General features: G+C 50.0%; 4 protein-coding genes across 4 annotated transcripts; 3 read left to right on the top strand and 1 right to left on the bottom strand.

The window, feature by feature from the left end:
- Positions 1 to 2,462: 2,462 nt before the first annotated feature.
- Positions 2,463 to 5,074, top strand: CH63R_12331 (Nicotinate-nucleotide diphosphorylase; the record flags this gene model as incomplete). The annotated part of the gene is made up of 3 exons (XM_018307305.1): positions 2,463 to 4,081; positions 4,134 to 4,411; positions 4,473 to 5,074. 3 exons carry the CDS (start codon positions 2,463 to 2,465, stop codon positions 5,072 to 5,074), a joined length of 2,499 nt encoding a protein of 832 aa, XP_018151722.1.
- Positions 5,075 to 5,521: 447 nt separating this feature from the next.
- Positions 5,522 to 7,931, top strand: CH63R_12330 (Transposase; the record flags this gene model as incomplete). The annotated part of the gene is made up of 2 exons (XM_018307304.1): positions 5,522 to 5,959; positions 6,138 to 7,931. The coding sequence occupies 2 exons, from the start codon at positions 5,522 to 5,524 to the stop codon at positions 7,929 to 7,931; spliced, it is 2,232 nt and encodes a 743-aa protein (XP_018151721.1).
- A 382-nt stretch (positions 7,932 to 8,313) lies between these two features.
- CH63R_12329 (AAA family ATPase) lies at positions 8,314 to 11,636 on the bottom strand (the record flags this gene model as incomplete). The annotated part of the gene is made up of 3 exons (XM_018307303.1): positions 8,314 to 9,200; positions 9,255 to 9,438; positions 9,528 to 11,636. The coding sequence occupies 3 exons, from the start codon at positions 11,634 to 11,636 to the stop codon at positions 8,314 to 8,316; spliced, it is 3,180 nt and encodes a 1,059-aa protein (XP_018151720.1).
- Positions 11,637 to 12,199: 563 nt separating this feature from the next.
- CH63R_12328 (Nacht domain protein) lies at positions 12,200 to 13,249 on the top strand (the record flags this gene model as incomplete). Its single annotated transcript, XM_018307302.1, has 3 exons — positions 12,200 to 12,257; positions 12,313 to 12,571; positions 12,649 to 13,249. The coding sequence occupies 3 exons, from the start codon at positions 12,200 to 12,202 to the stop codon at positions 13,247 to 13,249; spliced, it is 918 nt and encodes a 305-aa protein (XP_018151719.1).
- Between the last annotated feature and the right edge of the window lie 345 nt (positions 13,250 to 13,594).

The following is a 13,594-nucleotide window of genomic DNA, read 5'->3' as shown; positions in this document are numbered from 1 at the left end:
TGCAGGCAAGGTCCATCTTGACTCCTGGACGTGCAACAGCCCCCTCCCACCCGACTGGGTAATTACACTTACAGAAAATGGTTGGACGACAAATGAGAAAGGCCTAGAATGGGTACAGCACTTTGATTTCCATACAAGGAGTCGTACGAAGGGTGCTTACCGCCTCCTCATCCTTGATGGCCACGAAAGCCACCATTCTGTCGATTTTGAGCTATACTGCAAGGAGCAGAACATTATTACGCTCTGTATGCCCCCTCATTCATCGCACAAGCTCCAGCCGCTTGATGTTGGGTGCTTTAGTCCCTTAAAACGGGCGTACGGCCAAGAAATTGAGGTCCTTATGCGGGTGCACATTACGCATATTGCAAAGGAAGACTTCCTCCCAGCCTTTTATAAGGCGTACGACAAGGCAATGACAACATCAAACATTCAAGCAGGCTTTAGAGCAACTGGCCTTGTCCCGTACGATCCGGAACATGTGATTTCACAGCTAGATGTGAAGCTTCGTACGCCATCACCTCCAGGTTCTTCTGCTGGCTTACCAGCAGCTTGGGTCCCAAAGACGCCAAACAACCCAATTGAATTCGATTCACATTCTGATTTTATTACGAATCGCATCGTACGACATCAGAATAGCTCCCCAACGTCAATTATTGGGTATATGCAGCAGCTGAAGAAAGGAATTATGGTGGTAGCCCATAACCAGGTTTTGATGCAGGCACAAATGACTGAGTATCAAGAGGCAAATGAGCGTATGAGCCGCCGTCGCCGTACGAAAAAAAAACAGCTTCAGAAAGGTGGAACACTTACAATCAATCAGGCAAAAGATATAAAGTCTCAAATTGATGTAACAGAGCAGTTACAGGTAGAAACAGGTCAAAGTAGTGGTCGTGCGAGGAGGACAGAAACGCGCGCGCGACGATGTGGCATCTGCGGAGAGACTGGACATAATGCTCGCACATGTCAGAAAGTTGAATCTACCTCTGAAGAAGAGGATTCTAAATAGTTTAAATTAATTTAAGGCGTTGTGGTTGATTTCTCTTACACATTGTTGTACGGGTAGTAGAAAAGTGGCTCACTCACTTGTGTGGCTCACTCACTTGTGAACTACGTTAGTATTATTAGATTAAGTTAGTAAAGGGCAGTCTAGAGGTAAGGAAGCTGAGGGATAGGCATCTGCATTATCTACAGTAGTATAATTAATACTAAGGAAGATAAAGAATCTAGCTAGCTAACTAAAGCTATTTATAGAGCTAAATAATAATACCTCTACTTAATACCTCCTCTTTATAAGGGTAAAAAAAGGCTTCAGTAAGTAGGCATATAACCTAGCTACTACCTAGTATAAGCTGGAGCTCCTACAGGCCTAAATTACTAATACTGCAGTAAGGAAAAGAAGGGCAGTCTAAATTAACCTAAATACTAAGTTCGCTAATATTAAGGACATCCAGAAGGCTTAAATTGAGGCTAGCGAAAAAGAGGATATTACAAATAAATCTAGCGAGGCTAATTTACCTAGTGAGGCTGAAAGCTGTATTGTAGTAGCATCTAGGCGAAGTTAATAATTAATTGAATATACTAGTATTAGTAGGAATACCCTTATCTAAGGTGGCTGAAATGTGGGGGTGGCCGAAATGTGGGTGCTTTGACTTAATGAAAGAAACTTGCATGTTTATTAGAGAAAGAATGAGTTTTGTAAAACAGCAATAACAAAAGGAGTGTAGCTGATGAATTGGATGCTGCAGTCTCGGATGCTTATTAGGGTCATGTTCGGTGTTCGGAAGAGTCGAGTATTTATATCTGGCTTGAAACTGTGTCTAGTGACTACTGTTTGACACCAGATTCTTGGTAAAGTGAGATTATTAATTCAACGTTGAATGATAGACTGACTAGTTACGGAGTCGTGTGTATTGTCATCTAACATACTTTTTGCCGATTCAGCGTCTTTGTCTCAGGTAGGGGGCGCATTTGCGGGCCGCACATGGCTTGGGCGCTGGGAACCCCACTAAGTAACAGAATCGGGGGGGACTGGCGGTGGTAACTTGTACGGTATTGTAATAAGGCCGGGGATGGATACCGGACTGTGAACCTTAACTAGAGCAAGGGACAAAAACAAAAACATGGATTTTATATCGGTAGGGTGGGTAGGTGAAAGAGTAACTAGAAAGTGTACCTTGGTTACGCTAGTTGTCTAGATCTGTAATAGCGCATAGGATAGGTAGGCCAAGTAACATGTGTTAGGGGTAGAACATGCCGCATACCAATAATATCCCCAAGTTTTGCGCAGCGGCGGAAAACTCTCGACGCTCAACGCCGCCTCAAAAGCCGCCCGCCCCTTTTTTTCTTTCTCCTTGTGGATTGCCCTCTTTCATCTCTCAACCCAAACCCATGTCCGCCTCTCTCCGCGCCCATCTCCGCACGTGTTTCCCCTCTGAGTGCTGGCCCATTTGTGTCCCGTGTCGATGCAGATCCCGCACGGAGAAATGAGCCCAACACCACCAGAAAAGGAAAAGCCGCCCGTCACCGGCGATATTGACCCGCCCCACGAGGATGGCAGGCATTGCGACGTCTCATCTGGTGCGTCTGATGTTGAGACGGCCAGTAGGCATGAGAGCGCCGATGACGCCAGGCAAGAAGAGGATAGCTTCGAGTTGATACAGACCGAGTCGCCTCGGGATCGGCCCGGGGTCCGAGGGCGCCTCTCGCGGTTTCTTGGTAGACCTCTCTTGAGGCGGCAAGAAGGCAATACAGACAACAAGCCTCCCATGAAGGAATCGCCATCCCCAGTTCCAAGCCAGGCCGGCAGCCAACATCACGCCCAACAGCCTTCAGCGGACCTCCATCCAGGGCCAGGCGTCCCCGGAGTCTCATGGCCAGCAGACCAATCATTGGACACGAAGGCCAAAAGAAAGGAACAGCATCATCCCAAGCCCTCCAACGGGTCAGAATCGGGAACACTTTGGCCAGAGTTCCTCTCAGAGACATCAGTGAAAAGCGGGGCAGACGACATGAGCGAGTCTCTCAATCAACCAGGCGAACATTCGCCGAGTCCTCCCACAACGTTACGCCGAGCCGTCTCGACACCCAGGAGCGGGGAGGGCACCAACGGAAGCTCGTCCGGCGCAGAGGATGAAGCCGCTCAAGAAGCCGAGGATCCTTCAAGGAGAGTCCAGAGGCTCATGGTCGACAAAGTCATGTCTTCCTTCATGAACTGGCTGGACACGAAGCTGAAGGTCAAAGACGAGGGTGGATCACAAGAACCAGAGGCACTGCTCCGACAAGTTCCTGCTTGGCCCTCAACCAGTGGCTACGAGTCCAGGCTCCTCGCCGCCGGCCCCGTCGGAAGGGCTGGGGGACCACCTGAACTGGGGAGTGCGCCACTTTTCTCGGCGACCAGTGAGATTGACTTCATGTCAGACGACTCCTCGACCCCGGCTCGTCGTATTAGTCTCCGGTCCAAACCGGCCCTCTCATCAACACCGCCACCACCGCCCCCGCCGCCATCACTGCCAGTGTCCAGAGCACAGAATTCCATCCCTGATCAGCAAAAGACAGGCAAGGCAGTACTTCTTTTCTCTAGGGGTCGCTCATCACCAAAACCCGAGCCATTGAAAGCTGCTCCGCCCTCACGTTCCTCGGTTCCACCAGCGAACTACCATTTGGGAGCACCATTGGGGAGATCATCGGCTTCTCAAGTGGTGCCAGCAGCAGCAGTAGCAGCAGTAGCAGCACCGGCACCAACCCCGCAGTCCAAAAGACTAGAAGCCTCGTCGTCAAAGAGGCGAACTGCTCGGAAAGGAGCACAGGTTGTGGGTCCCTCGTCGCAAACACGTGGAAAGAGACCAGGGAAGCACGACCGTTCAACGGATGGGAAAAATGAGGGCAATGACGAGGAAGACGATGACGGCGACGACGACGACGACGAAGAAAACTTTTCGCCTCGGGCAAAGCTTCCCAAGATTCACGAAGACGGGGGAAACAGAGCGAAACTTGCCTGTCCATTCTTCAAACACAACCCTCGCAAGTACAAGAACCAGCGCCCGTGCTGCGGGCCGGGCTGGGACCATGTCCATCGCATCAAGTATGCTGCGTTCCCGCCAGAGCGTGAACATTGGCCGCTGACAAGCCATCAGGGAACACATATATCGCAAGCACTCGCTTCCCAGGTTCTCGTGCCCGCGCTGCTGTCAGCCGTTTGAGACCCAGGCAGACCTCCAAGCACACGCCCGCTCGGCAGACGCCTGCGAGGTCCGCGAGCCGGAGGCTCTGGACGGCATCACTCAAGACCAAGAGAAGCGGCTTCGCTCGCGCAAGAAGACGTCCGCAAAGGAGCTCACAGAAGCCGACAAGTGGACGCAGGTGTACGGAATCCTCTTCCCCGACGGGAGGGAAAGGGAGATACCATCGCCATGTAAGTCGGAGCTCATGGCCACAACCCGTAGAGTCGGGGGGGGTTACTGACCAAAAAGCAGACTACAACACCGAAGACGCCGAGACCAACTTGGGGGGCTACGAGGACTACCTGCGTCGCGAGCTTCCGCCCCTGGTCCGCCGACAGCTCGAAGCGGAAGTCGAGCGCGAGCTCAGCTTCGTCGAGGAGGGGATGAAGCAAAAGGTGATTGACATCGCCCGGAACCTCCAGCTCGCGCTCTTCAAGGGCTATCAACAACTCGAGAACCAGGAGCGCCATCATCTGGGTCCGCAGTGTGTCGAAGCGTCGGCTTCCCAGACGGACAGGTCGACAACCTCGCCAACAAACGACACGTCGCCATCGACCATGACAACCAGCGACACGACGCCGGAGATTCCCGATCCCTTGGACATCTTCAACGCCGACGCCATTCCGGACTTTGAGTTTGATTTCCTCTCCGAAGTCCCCTTTCCCGAAGAGAAGGAGCCGAGCCTCGACTTTGGGTTCACGCAGTCGTTCGATGCCCAGCAACCTGCCACGATCCAACCAGGCATGGAACTGCTAAGCGGGCAGCAATTCAGCTTGCCGCAGTACGGACTGGAAGATTATCAAGACAACCGAGGTCACGTTAGGGGTGCTGGAGCTCTGGGTTACGCTCCATGAACTACTTATTCCTACTTTCTCTCAGAAATGCGTGGTACCTGATGGTTACTACACATCATCTTTGTCCAACCACCTAGGCCCTAGGTAGTCAAAACAGGCTGACGCCCCTTCTTTGTGAGGCCCTGAAGCGCAGTGGCCTTCAAGGAATTTGGGACGTAAGGCTTATAGTGGCAGAAACTGTGTCTAGTTCCCGCTGTGGGATAAGGCCGAAAGTATGTAAAGTGTAAATTAAGAAAGCACAGGCTAGGAGCTGTAGTTTGTAGAAGTACAGTTCTTGCAAGCACTTATATAATGTAGAGCTTAGCAAGGCTAAGCCTCTAACCTACAACACCACAAATATATTGCGACATCGTTTCAGTCTGCAGCTTGAACACCTCTCAGTATCGTTCATGGTGGATGCTAGCCATTTTTTTCAGCGGCTGTCGGCGTTCATGGAAGTGGCCCAACATGACTTCGCTTGCGCTGACCTTACGACTACTCGCGCCAAATGAGAGCACCGCTGAAGTTGATGTTATGCTCCGAAAAGCGGCAAAGGTGGTCAAGAGAATGCTAAATCTCCGCGTGATGGAGATTTGGAACGGGCAAGAGGGATTGGCAGCCCTCTTCCAATACCGGCAGATGGGCTATAGGCAGCGTCTCATGATGACCTGGGGAGCAACATGGGATTATGCCTTGCAGCCGTCCGTCATACGGGCTTGGGAGGCAGTCGGCATTAAGCAGCAAGGAAAGAATCACTTGAACGATTGCGTCGTCGTCAAGGAGCGACTGAACGTTGGTGTTGTTAGGTGCCACGGTGATGCGATCCATCATTTGAAGCTGTCGAGCTTCTTTATGCGGTCTGTTTCACTGCACCAGATTCGGATGGAGAATAGAATCTTGGACGGTGTTTATGAATGGCAGATCGAAATCTGCCATTGCCATATGGGAAACTATACTGCTCTTTAGTCAAATTGAGAAAGCGTAGCTCTAGTTGATAAGGTAGGTTGTAAAATAAGCCCATCCGAGAAGAATCCGGCTGCGATTTGCATCGGTATGTGAGTCCGAGGCACATACTTCGAAGTAGGGTAAGTCAAAGCACCCACTTTTGGGCCACCCCCACATATGGGCCACCCAAAAATGCCTCATCACCAACCTCCTCCTTCATCCTCCTCCAACTTCAAACTATCACATCTTTTTCCAACCTTATGCAAATGGCCTCATCTTTTTAGGGCACCTTATTCTAGGCATTATGAGCCAGTATACAGAAAATGAAGTCAATCAAGCGCTTGAGGCCATTTCGAACGGTCAGAGTGTCAGGAAGGCTGCCCAGCAGTATGGTGTGCCAAGGTCTACCCTTCAGCATCGTCTTCAAGGCACCCAGGCAAGGGCAGCAGCATTTTCTGACCTGCAGAGGCTCACAGTGAGCCAGGAGGCCAAGTTGGCTGAATGGGTGCGAATCCAGCATGCCCTTGGGCTTCCTCCAACCCATCAACAAGTGAAGCATTTTGCAGAAAGAATCCTTCATGCCATAGGGGATACCCAACCTATAGGGAGAGGCTGGGTCCAGGCCTTTATAAGGAGGAATCCATCAGTCAAGGTCAAGAGAAGTTGCCCTATTGATTCAAGACGTGTTAATGGGGCATCTACTGAGGTCATCAGGGACTGGTTCAAGCATCTCGCCATACCAGAGATCATCAGCATCAAACCAGCCAACAGATATAACATGGATGAGACTGGTATCCTTGAGGGCCAGGGATCTAATGGGCTGGTGCTGGGGATGTCTGAGGCGAAGTCTATCCGCAAGAAACAGCCTGGATCAAGGGCATGGGTGTCTATTATTGAATGCATCTCTGCCCTAGGCCACAGACTTCATCCCCTTATTATATATAAGGGTAAGACAGTCCAGCAGCAGTGGTTTCCTCTAGATCTTAGCCCTTATGAAGGCTGGCAATTCACAGCAACTGAAAATGGCTGGACAACAGATGCTACTGCAGTTGAATGGCTGCAGAAGGTGTTTATCCCTCAGACTGTCCCTCAGGGCAAGGGGGATAAGGAGGAGGCTAGACTATTGATCCTGGATGGGCATGGGAGCCACACAACGACTGACTTTATGTGGTTGTGCTATATAAACAACATCCATCTATTGTTCTTACCGCCACACACCTCCCATGTCCTCCAGCCACTTGATCAAGCAGTCTTCAGCCCTCTTAAGGCAGCCTATAGGAAGGAGCTTGGATACCTTAGTCTATGGAATGACTCTACTATTGTAGGCAAGAGGAACTTCCTAGGCTGTTATTATAAGGCTGCCCTTGCAGGTATGACGATGCAGAACATCAGAAGTGGTTGGAAATGGACAGGGTTATGGCCTGTCTCTATGGCGAAGCCTCTGATGAGCTCCCTCCTACTCCCAACAACACCAAAGCCATCAGCATCGTCAGATCAGGTCAGCAAAGGGCAGTCTAGGGGCAAGGAAGCTGAAGGATGGGCATCTGCGTCGTCTGCAGTGGCATGGTCGACGCCAAGGAAGATGAAGGATCTGTCTGGCCAACTGAAGCTATTCACAGAGTTGGATAATGATGCGCATACCCAACGCCTCCTTTTCATGAAGGTGAAAAAAGGCTTCAGCGAGCAGGCCTATGAGCTGGCCACTGCCCAGCATAAGCTGGAGCTTCTGCAGGCCCAAGTTACCAACACTGCAGTAAGGAAAAGGAAGGCAGTTCAGATCAACCCAAACACTAAGTTCGCCAACATCAAAGACATCCAGAAGGCTCAGGTTGAGGCTGGCGATAAAGAGGATATCACAGATGAGTCCAGCGAGGCTGATTTACCTAGTGAGGCTGAAAGCTGTATTGTGGTGGCATCTAGGTGCAGTCAATAGTTAATTGAACATACTGGTGTCGATGGGAATACCCTCATTTTTGGGTGGCCCATATGTGGGGGTGGCCCAAAAGTGGGTGCTTTGACTTAATCTGTTCAGAGATAGAATGGGTTGCTCATCGCAAGTATTCGAGCGTAGTATTGGATTGAAATTATTAAATCTCAGGAACGGTGAAAGAGGCATCGTTTACAAAGACCAGCAACGCCGACAGTTTGGGCTTCTCGCCGAGATACAAGCGGTTCGGATTCTGCGGATCGGCCTCGTCCACTAGCTGCGTCCGTAATATTTAAATATCTGCTGAAGCCAAAAGTTAAAAGCCCCCTGATCATATGGAAGAAGGAACCAATTCATTACCGCGTTGTTACTTGAATAGCTAGTCGCACTATCGTATCTGATCAGATCGAGCAAAATACTCGTCGGAGTACCTGCCATCCAGGCCTCTTCCACCATGTTCCTCCACATCAGCTTCCCGAACGTCAGCCAAGTACTCGTCAAACTTGTTCGTGATTGCAATAGTTCGTTGCAGATGCGAAAATACCATCTTATTCCCCATGAACTTAGCGAGCTGCCGTGCGGTGGTGATCGTATTCCGGATCTGTCGTCCGTTCATGGGGTGCTTGGTCAGCTCGTCTATGTGCAGCGAAATATCGTCAAAGTCAATGCTGTCCTCCTCTCCAATGCTCTTGAGCCGCTCGAAGAAGTTTTTCCAGATTTGCTTGCGTTGGTAGGCCTCCAACTTTTTGTACTGGAGCGCCAGCTGGATTCGAGACTTGAACGCCTCGTCGAAGGTCCCAACGCGGTTTGTCGTAAGAATCAAGATCCCATCGTAGTATTCTAGAGCACGCAAGAACACGGAGACAAGTGCGTTTCGTTGGAGGTCTTGCAGAGTACGTTGCTCAAGGAAGACTTCGGCTTCATCAAGGAGCACAACACAGTCCCAGATCTTGCCGAGGTGGAAGACGGACTCGAGATATTTCTCAACGTCAGCAGGATTCGTGCCTATGTCGCCGCAGGTTACCGAGTACAAAGGTTTCTTAGCTATTTCGGCGACGGATTCAGCTGTAAATGTTTTCCCAGTGCCCGGAGAGCCATGAAGCAGCATGATGAGGCCGTTTCCTTTGTTATCGATAACGTCTGTGCCTCTTTTGGCATCGATTTGGTTGGTGACAAGTGCAAGAATGAGCATCTTCATGTCTTCATCAGCCACCAGACTGTTGAAGGCATGATCATTCCAGGCCACGTCCCGAATCTGGTCGACCTCAACATCAACTATTTGAAAGATCAGTAACATTCTTTCACATGCAAAGCCACAGGAAGTGTTACCCCATTTCTTGCGTCTCAAATCAAAGCCAGGGACAAGGTTTGAAAAGAGATAGATCTCAGGAACGTGCGGTTCACTGCCATCTGTAGGCAGGCCTGGCTCTGGTACGAACTTTTCCTTATTCGTGTACTGATTATCTGGATGGAAGCTTGTATATGTCTCGAAGTCAATCATAAATCTTTCCCCCTAAAGAATGTTAGTGAGACTAGCCAAAAGGGTTGCTCGGAGGTTAGGAGAGTTCAACTTCAGAGCTCATCCGAGAACAACCCACTTACACTGTAAATTTGCCCTGTGCCTTGGTAGGAAATGAGTCTTTTCTCGCGACATTTCCAAAACGTTTGGCCACGACGCATTAGCCTCTCCTGCAATGCCTGTGAGGTATACTCAAGCGGCATGACAGGTAAGCTCGAGATATCAATCTCTCCGTTCTCAGTCTCCGTCTCGAACTCAATTTTGAGCACGTGTACCACTCGAACGAAGTCTCCACGATAGGAGATTGAACGCGATGATATGGTCCATTGCGACAAGTACTTTTCTGAGGGATTTTGTCGACCTTTCGACGTTGGAAGAGGATAAGGGCGAGACAATGCAATGTAACCTTGAGGGACGCCATCCGTGAACGAGACCAGGACTTGCTCAGGCCGGAAAATGTATTCCATGGAGGTATTCGACACATAGCCTCTGCTGAGTTGTTCGTCGATGTTGTCGTACAACGTTCCGTAAGCCTCTTCGATGTGACCTACGAGCGCATTAACCAATTCGGCTTGGCGGGGCGGCAGGCTTTCAATCTTACTTGACCTGCGATGGCGGTACCACCATAAAAAGGGCGCTGATAATCTGTCATGGGTGTTGACTATAGGAAATTCTTGACGAGAGGCCGGATGCAGCGCGAGAAAGGCCTTCAGAGCCTCCACCATTTCCTCCGAAGTGAGCAGTATGTCCTGGTTGGCCGGTTCCGGGTTTGGTAGTGGCCCTGAAGACTTCCTTGCTTCTTCCACTGCATCTCTCTGGTGTTCTTCTGAGTAACTCTTGTAGACGACGAATGAGATGTCTTTCTCCTTCTCAATGTATCCTTCAGGGTCCATTAATAGAAATCGGGCACTGAGACGAATGCCGTATTCGTTCACCATCCATTCGGGTTCCGAGAGGTATATATTTTCGTCCGTGTCTTCGTTTTCAAGGCGGTGGAAGATCTGCACCCTGACAGCCACTTGAGGCGTTGGAATTCGGCTAAGCTCTTCATTCGCTACTTCTAACAGCTGAATTCGCTGCTTCATCTTCTGAAGGACATCGAAACACAATAGAGATGTCTCTTCGGCGCTTAGAAGCTCTGATATTGCTCCGTCAGGGACTTCATCTGTCTCAGAAATAGCCATCTGAATGTATTCTGAGCTCTTTGGGGTAGCAGCACACGCACTAAGTCCCGAGGAAAGGCTTGGTTCTGAACAAGCTTCACCGTCATTGACTAGAGTCTCAGAAAATTTTGCTGGGCTGTAGCGATAGCCATGGCTATGTTTCATTTTTTGCGTCCCCTGGGTTACTTCAAAGTTCCAACGAGCTCTTTCGGGCTGCTTCTGTCTTTGAACTATAGACGATGGGCTGTGGCTGAGAAAAGTCTGTTGTGATGCTAAGGTGACGATGGGCAACCTGGGCCCTGGTGCTGGAGATGCCGTCAGGCGTAGGTTTGGAGACTCGCGGTCATTATCAGATAGCGTTGTTGACGCGGTTGTAACCGGTTGCGTGGTACCCAAACGGCTGGAGGGCTCGATGTGTCGAGGAGCACCCGTTTTGAGTGCTAATGCGGCGAATTTGTTTTGTAACCCTTTGCCTGTTTCATCTTCCGATATTGTATAATGTGTCTGAGTTGTCTCTCGAGATGTCGGGTCGTTGACTTGGGTATCTGGAAGCGTACCTCCATCCCAAATATCATTCTCAGCCTTAGCTGGATCATATTGGCCTCCCATTTCATTTTCTTGTCGAGCCATCATTACCCGCCTTTTATTTTGTTGCTCCAATAACATCAATTGCATCTGATAGTCCTGCTGTGCGAAGTTTTCTTCTGATGTATGGGTTCCTGCATTATGATTTTCTTGCAGTCCTTGGGTTGAGATTTTCGAAGATGCATTAGTCACCGTGGGCTGATGTTTGGCATCCTTTGCATGTCGTTGCTGGTTGAGTCTTGGAAGTGAACCGGACCTTCGAGGTTGTGGGGTTGTTACCATTCGATGATGGACGTTGTCCGTTGCCATGTTGTTGGAAGAAGCACGAGTACTTGGGCCTGCTTTGAATGACGCCGCTTGATGCTCGTCAATAACGCTTTGAAGTGTATGTTTGTACGCTGAACTGAGTCGAGATGCTGGCAGCGCACCCGAGGCACCGTACATTATGATGCGAGATAGACGTGTAGCCGCAACGGTTCCTGATGCTGACCGTAAGGTGTTGCTAGCCTCCTTGGGTAGGCGCTGTGAAGCGGCAAAATGAGGAAATGGGCGGGGAAATGAAAAAGAACTTGAAATGGCAGGAAAGAGGGGGCTGCTGTTGCTGAGGCGCAGTCAGCGTTACACAGCATGCAGCTGAATCCTCAGTCGTCAGACACGAATGAGATTGGCTGAAGCCCGATACCCTGATAGGCCGAGGTGATGATTTGAGCATCGCTGGTCAGCGATTTGTTGGCATATATGTTTGTAATTTCTGACTGAAACAACAGTCCAGCCTGATCTGTTGGGGATCCATTTCCGGCGGCAAGCACCAATCAAACGCTAGATGACAGGTCGAGTAGACCTCCGCGTGACAACGCCATCTCGCAGAGAGCTAAACGTCTGCCTAATCGACTGTAGTCAACGACGGTGCGTAACCAAAACCTCGCGCTTCATTCTGTGCGTTCCAGAAACCTAGCCTGATGCGTACGAGAAGCTGGAAAGTGTGAGTTTCATAGTGCAAAGGCTACATGGTGCAGATGGATACGAAGACAGCCATATCATCCTGGTACAAGGGGGGGAAGCAGGGTAAGTCTTGAATGACCAGCGAAGACTTTGAGGTGTCTTAACACGATTGTGACAGATGACGGATGTGTTGCGGAAGAAGCTTTTGGGGCTGTCCAGAAATACTTCCAGCAGAGTGGTATCTTGACAAGCGAAGAGAAGACTCTAGTTACAGGGAGTCATTCCATGGAAGATGTTCAACGCTTAGTGACCGCAACGCTCGAAAAATATGAAGCAACGAAGGCACTGAGCAGAACCAGGGGGTGGCTTGAAAGGACGTCCGAGATCATCTGTCATTACGGAACCGTCCTCGACGTCTTTGTTCAACATCATCCAGAGTATGTGTCACTGGCATGGGGCACTATGAAACTGATATTTGGTGTGAGTCAACCAATTTAAAATAGAAACACACAAGAAAAGAGCTAATACGGCGGAGGAAGAGCGTGGTGAACCATGCGGAGACTCTGAACATCGTGGCCAAGTCCACCTGGCAGGTTGGCATGCGGCTTTCGCGAGTCAAAATTGTTTCCACAATATACCCAACGGCGAGCATGCGAGTGGCTGTTGAGACTCTGTATTCTTGCATCTTGGAGTTTCTGCTGATAGCCCACTCGTGGTGTCAAGAGTCTAAGCTTCGCCATTTCATCCACAGCTTCACGCGGCCGCACAAACTTCAATACGATGATTTGCTACAGAGAATCAGTGTTGCTTCTGACAACATTACTGAGCTGGCGACTGTAGGCTCGCAAGCTGAGCTCCGTGTTATGCACACAGCTCATTCTTCCAAGCTGGAAGGCATTCTATCCGCCCTGGAGGATGCTGAAAAGTCTAATCAACAACAAGTTGACGGTCTAACACAACTTGTCTCTGGATTGAGGGTCTCGAATGAGAGGCACGAAAAGAAACTTGACCTCATAGTGTCACTCTTGGAAGCCTCGGGTCTGACAATGAATGGTTTCATCACCAAGGTAGAAAGTAGGCGGTCCTTGGCTCCTCATGGCGATTCTGGGTGCTGACAACCAGCGTGCAGCCTTTCAATCTATTCAAACAAGCGCCCAACTAGATACGAATCAACGACTCTCAGATCTCCATCTGTCACACGTCTTGACCAATCTTTCGCCGACTTTTGAGGATCCGGAAAAGTGTTACAAGTATCACCTCATGTGCCGAAACCGCAGAGTCTCTGGCCGGGGCGCAAACACCTCAACGAATCAGTTCTGGTTATCCCCCAGACTCACGAAATGGTCATCAAGCCATCGATCTTCCCTGGTTATCATCAAGGGCTCCTTTAGCGTGCGTTCTGCCATGGTAGACTTCGGGATTGACGTCATCCAGACTTTGGAGTCAGCTGGGGTGCCGAC

Source organism: Colletotrichum higginsianum, chromosome 9 (genome assembly GCF_001672515.1).
Source record: "Colletotrichum higginsianum IMI 349063 chromosome 9, whole genome shotgun sequence".
Taxonomy (NCBI): Eukaryota; Fungi; Ascomycota; class Sordariomycetes; order Glomerellales; family Glomerellaceae; genus Colletotrichum; species Colletotrichum higginsianum.
Note: the sequence above shows the minus strand (reverse complement) of the source record. Positions and strands in the feature narration are given on the sequence as shown.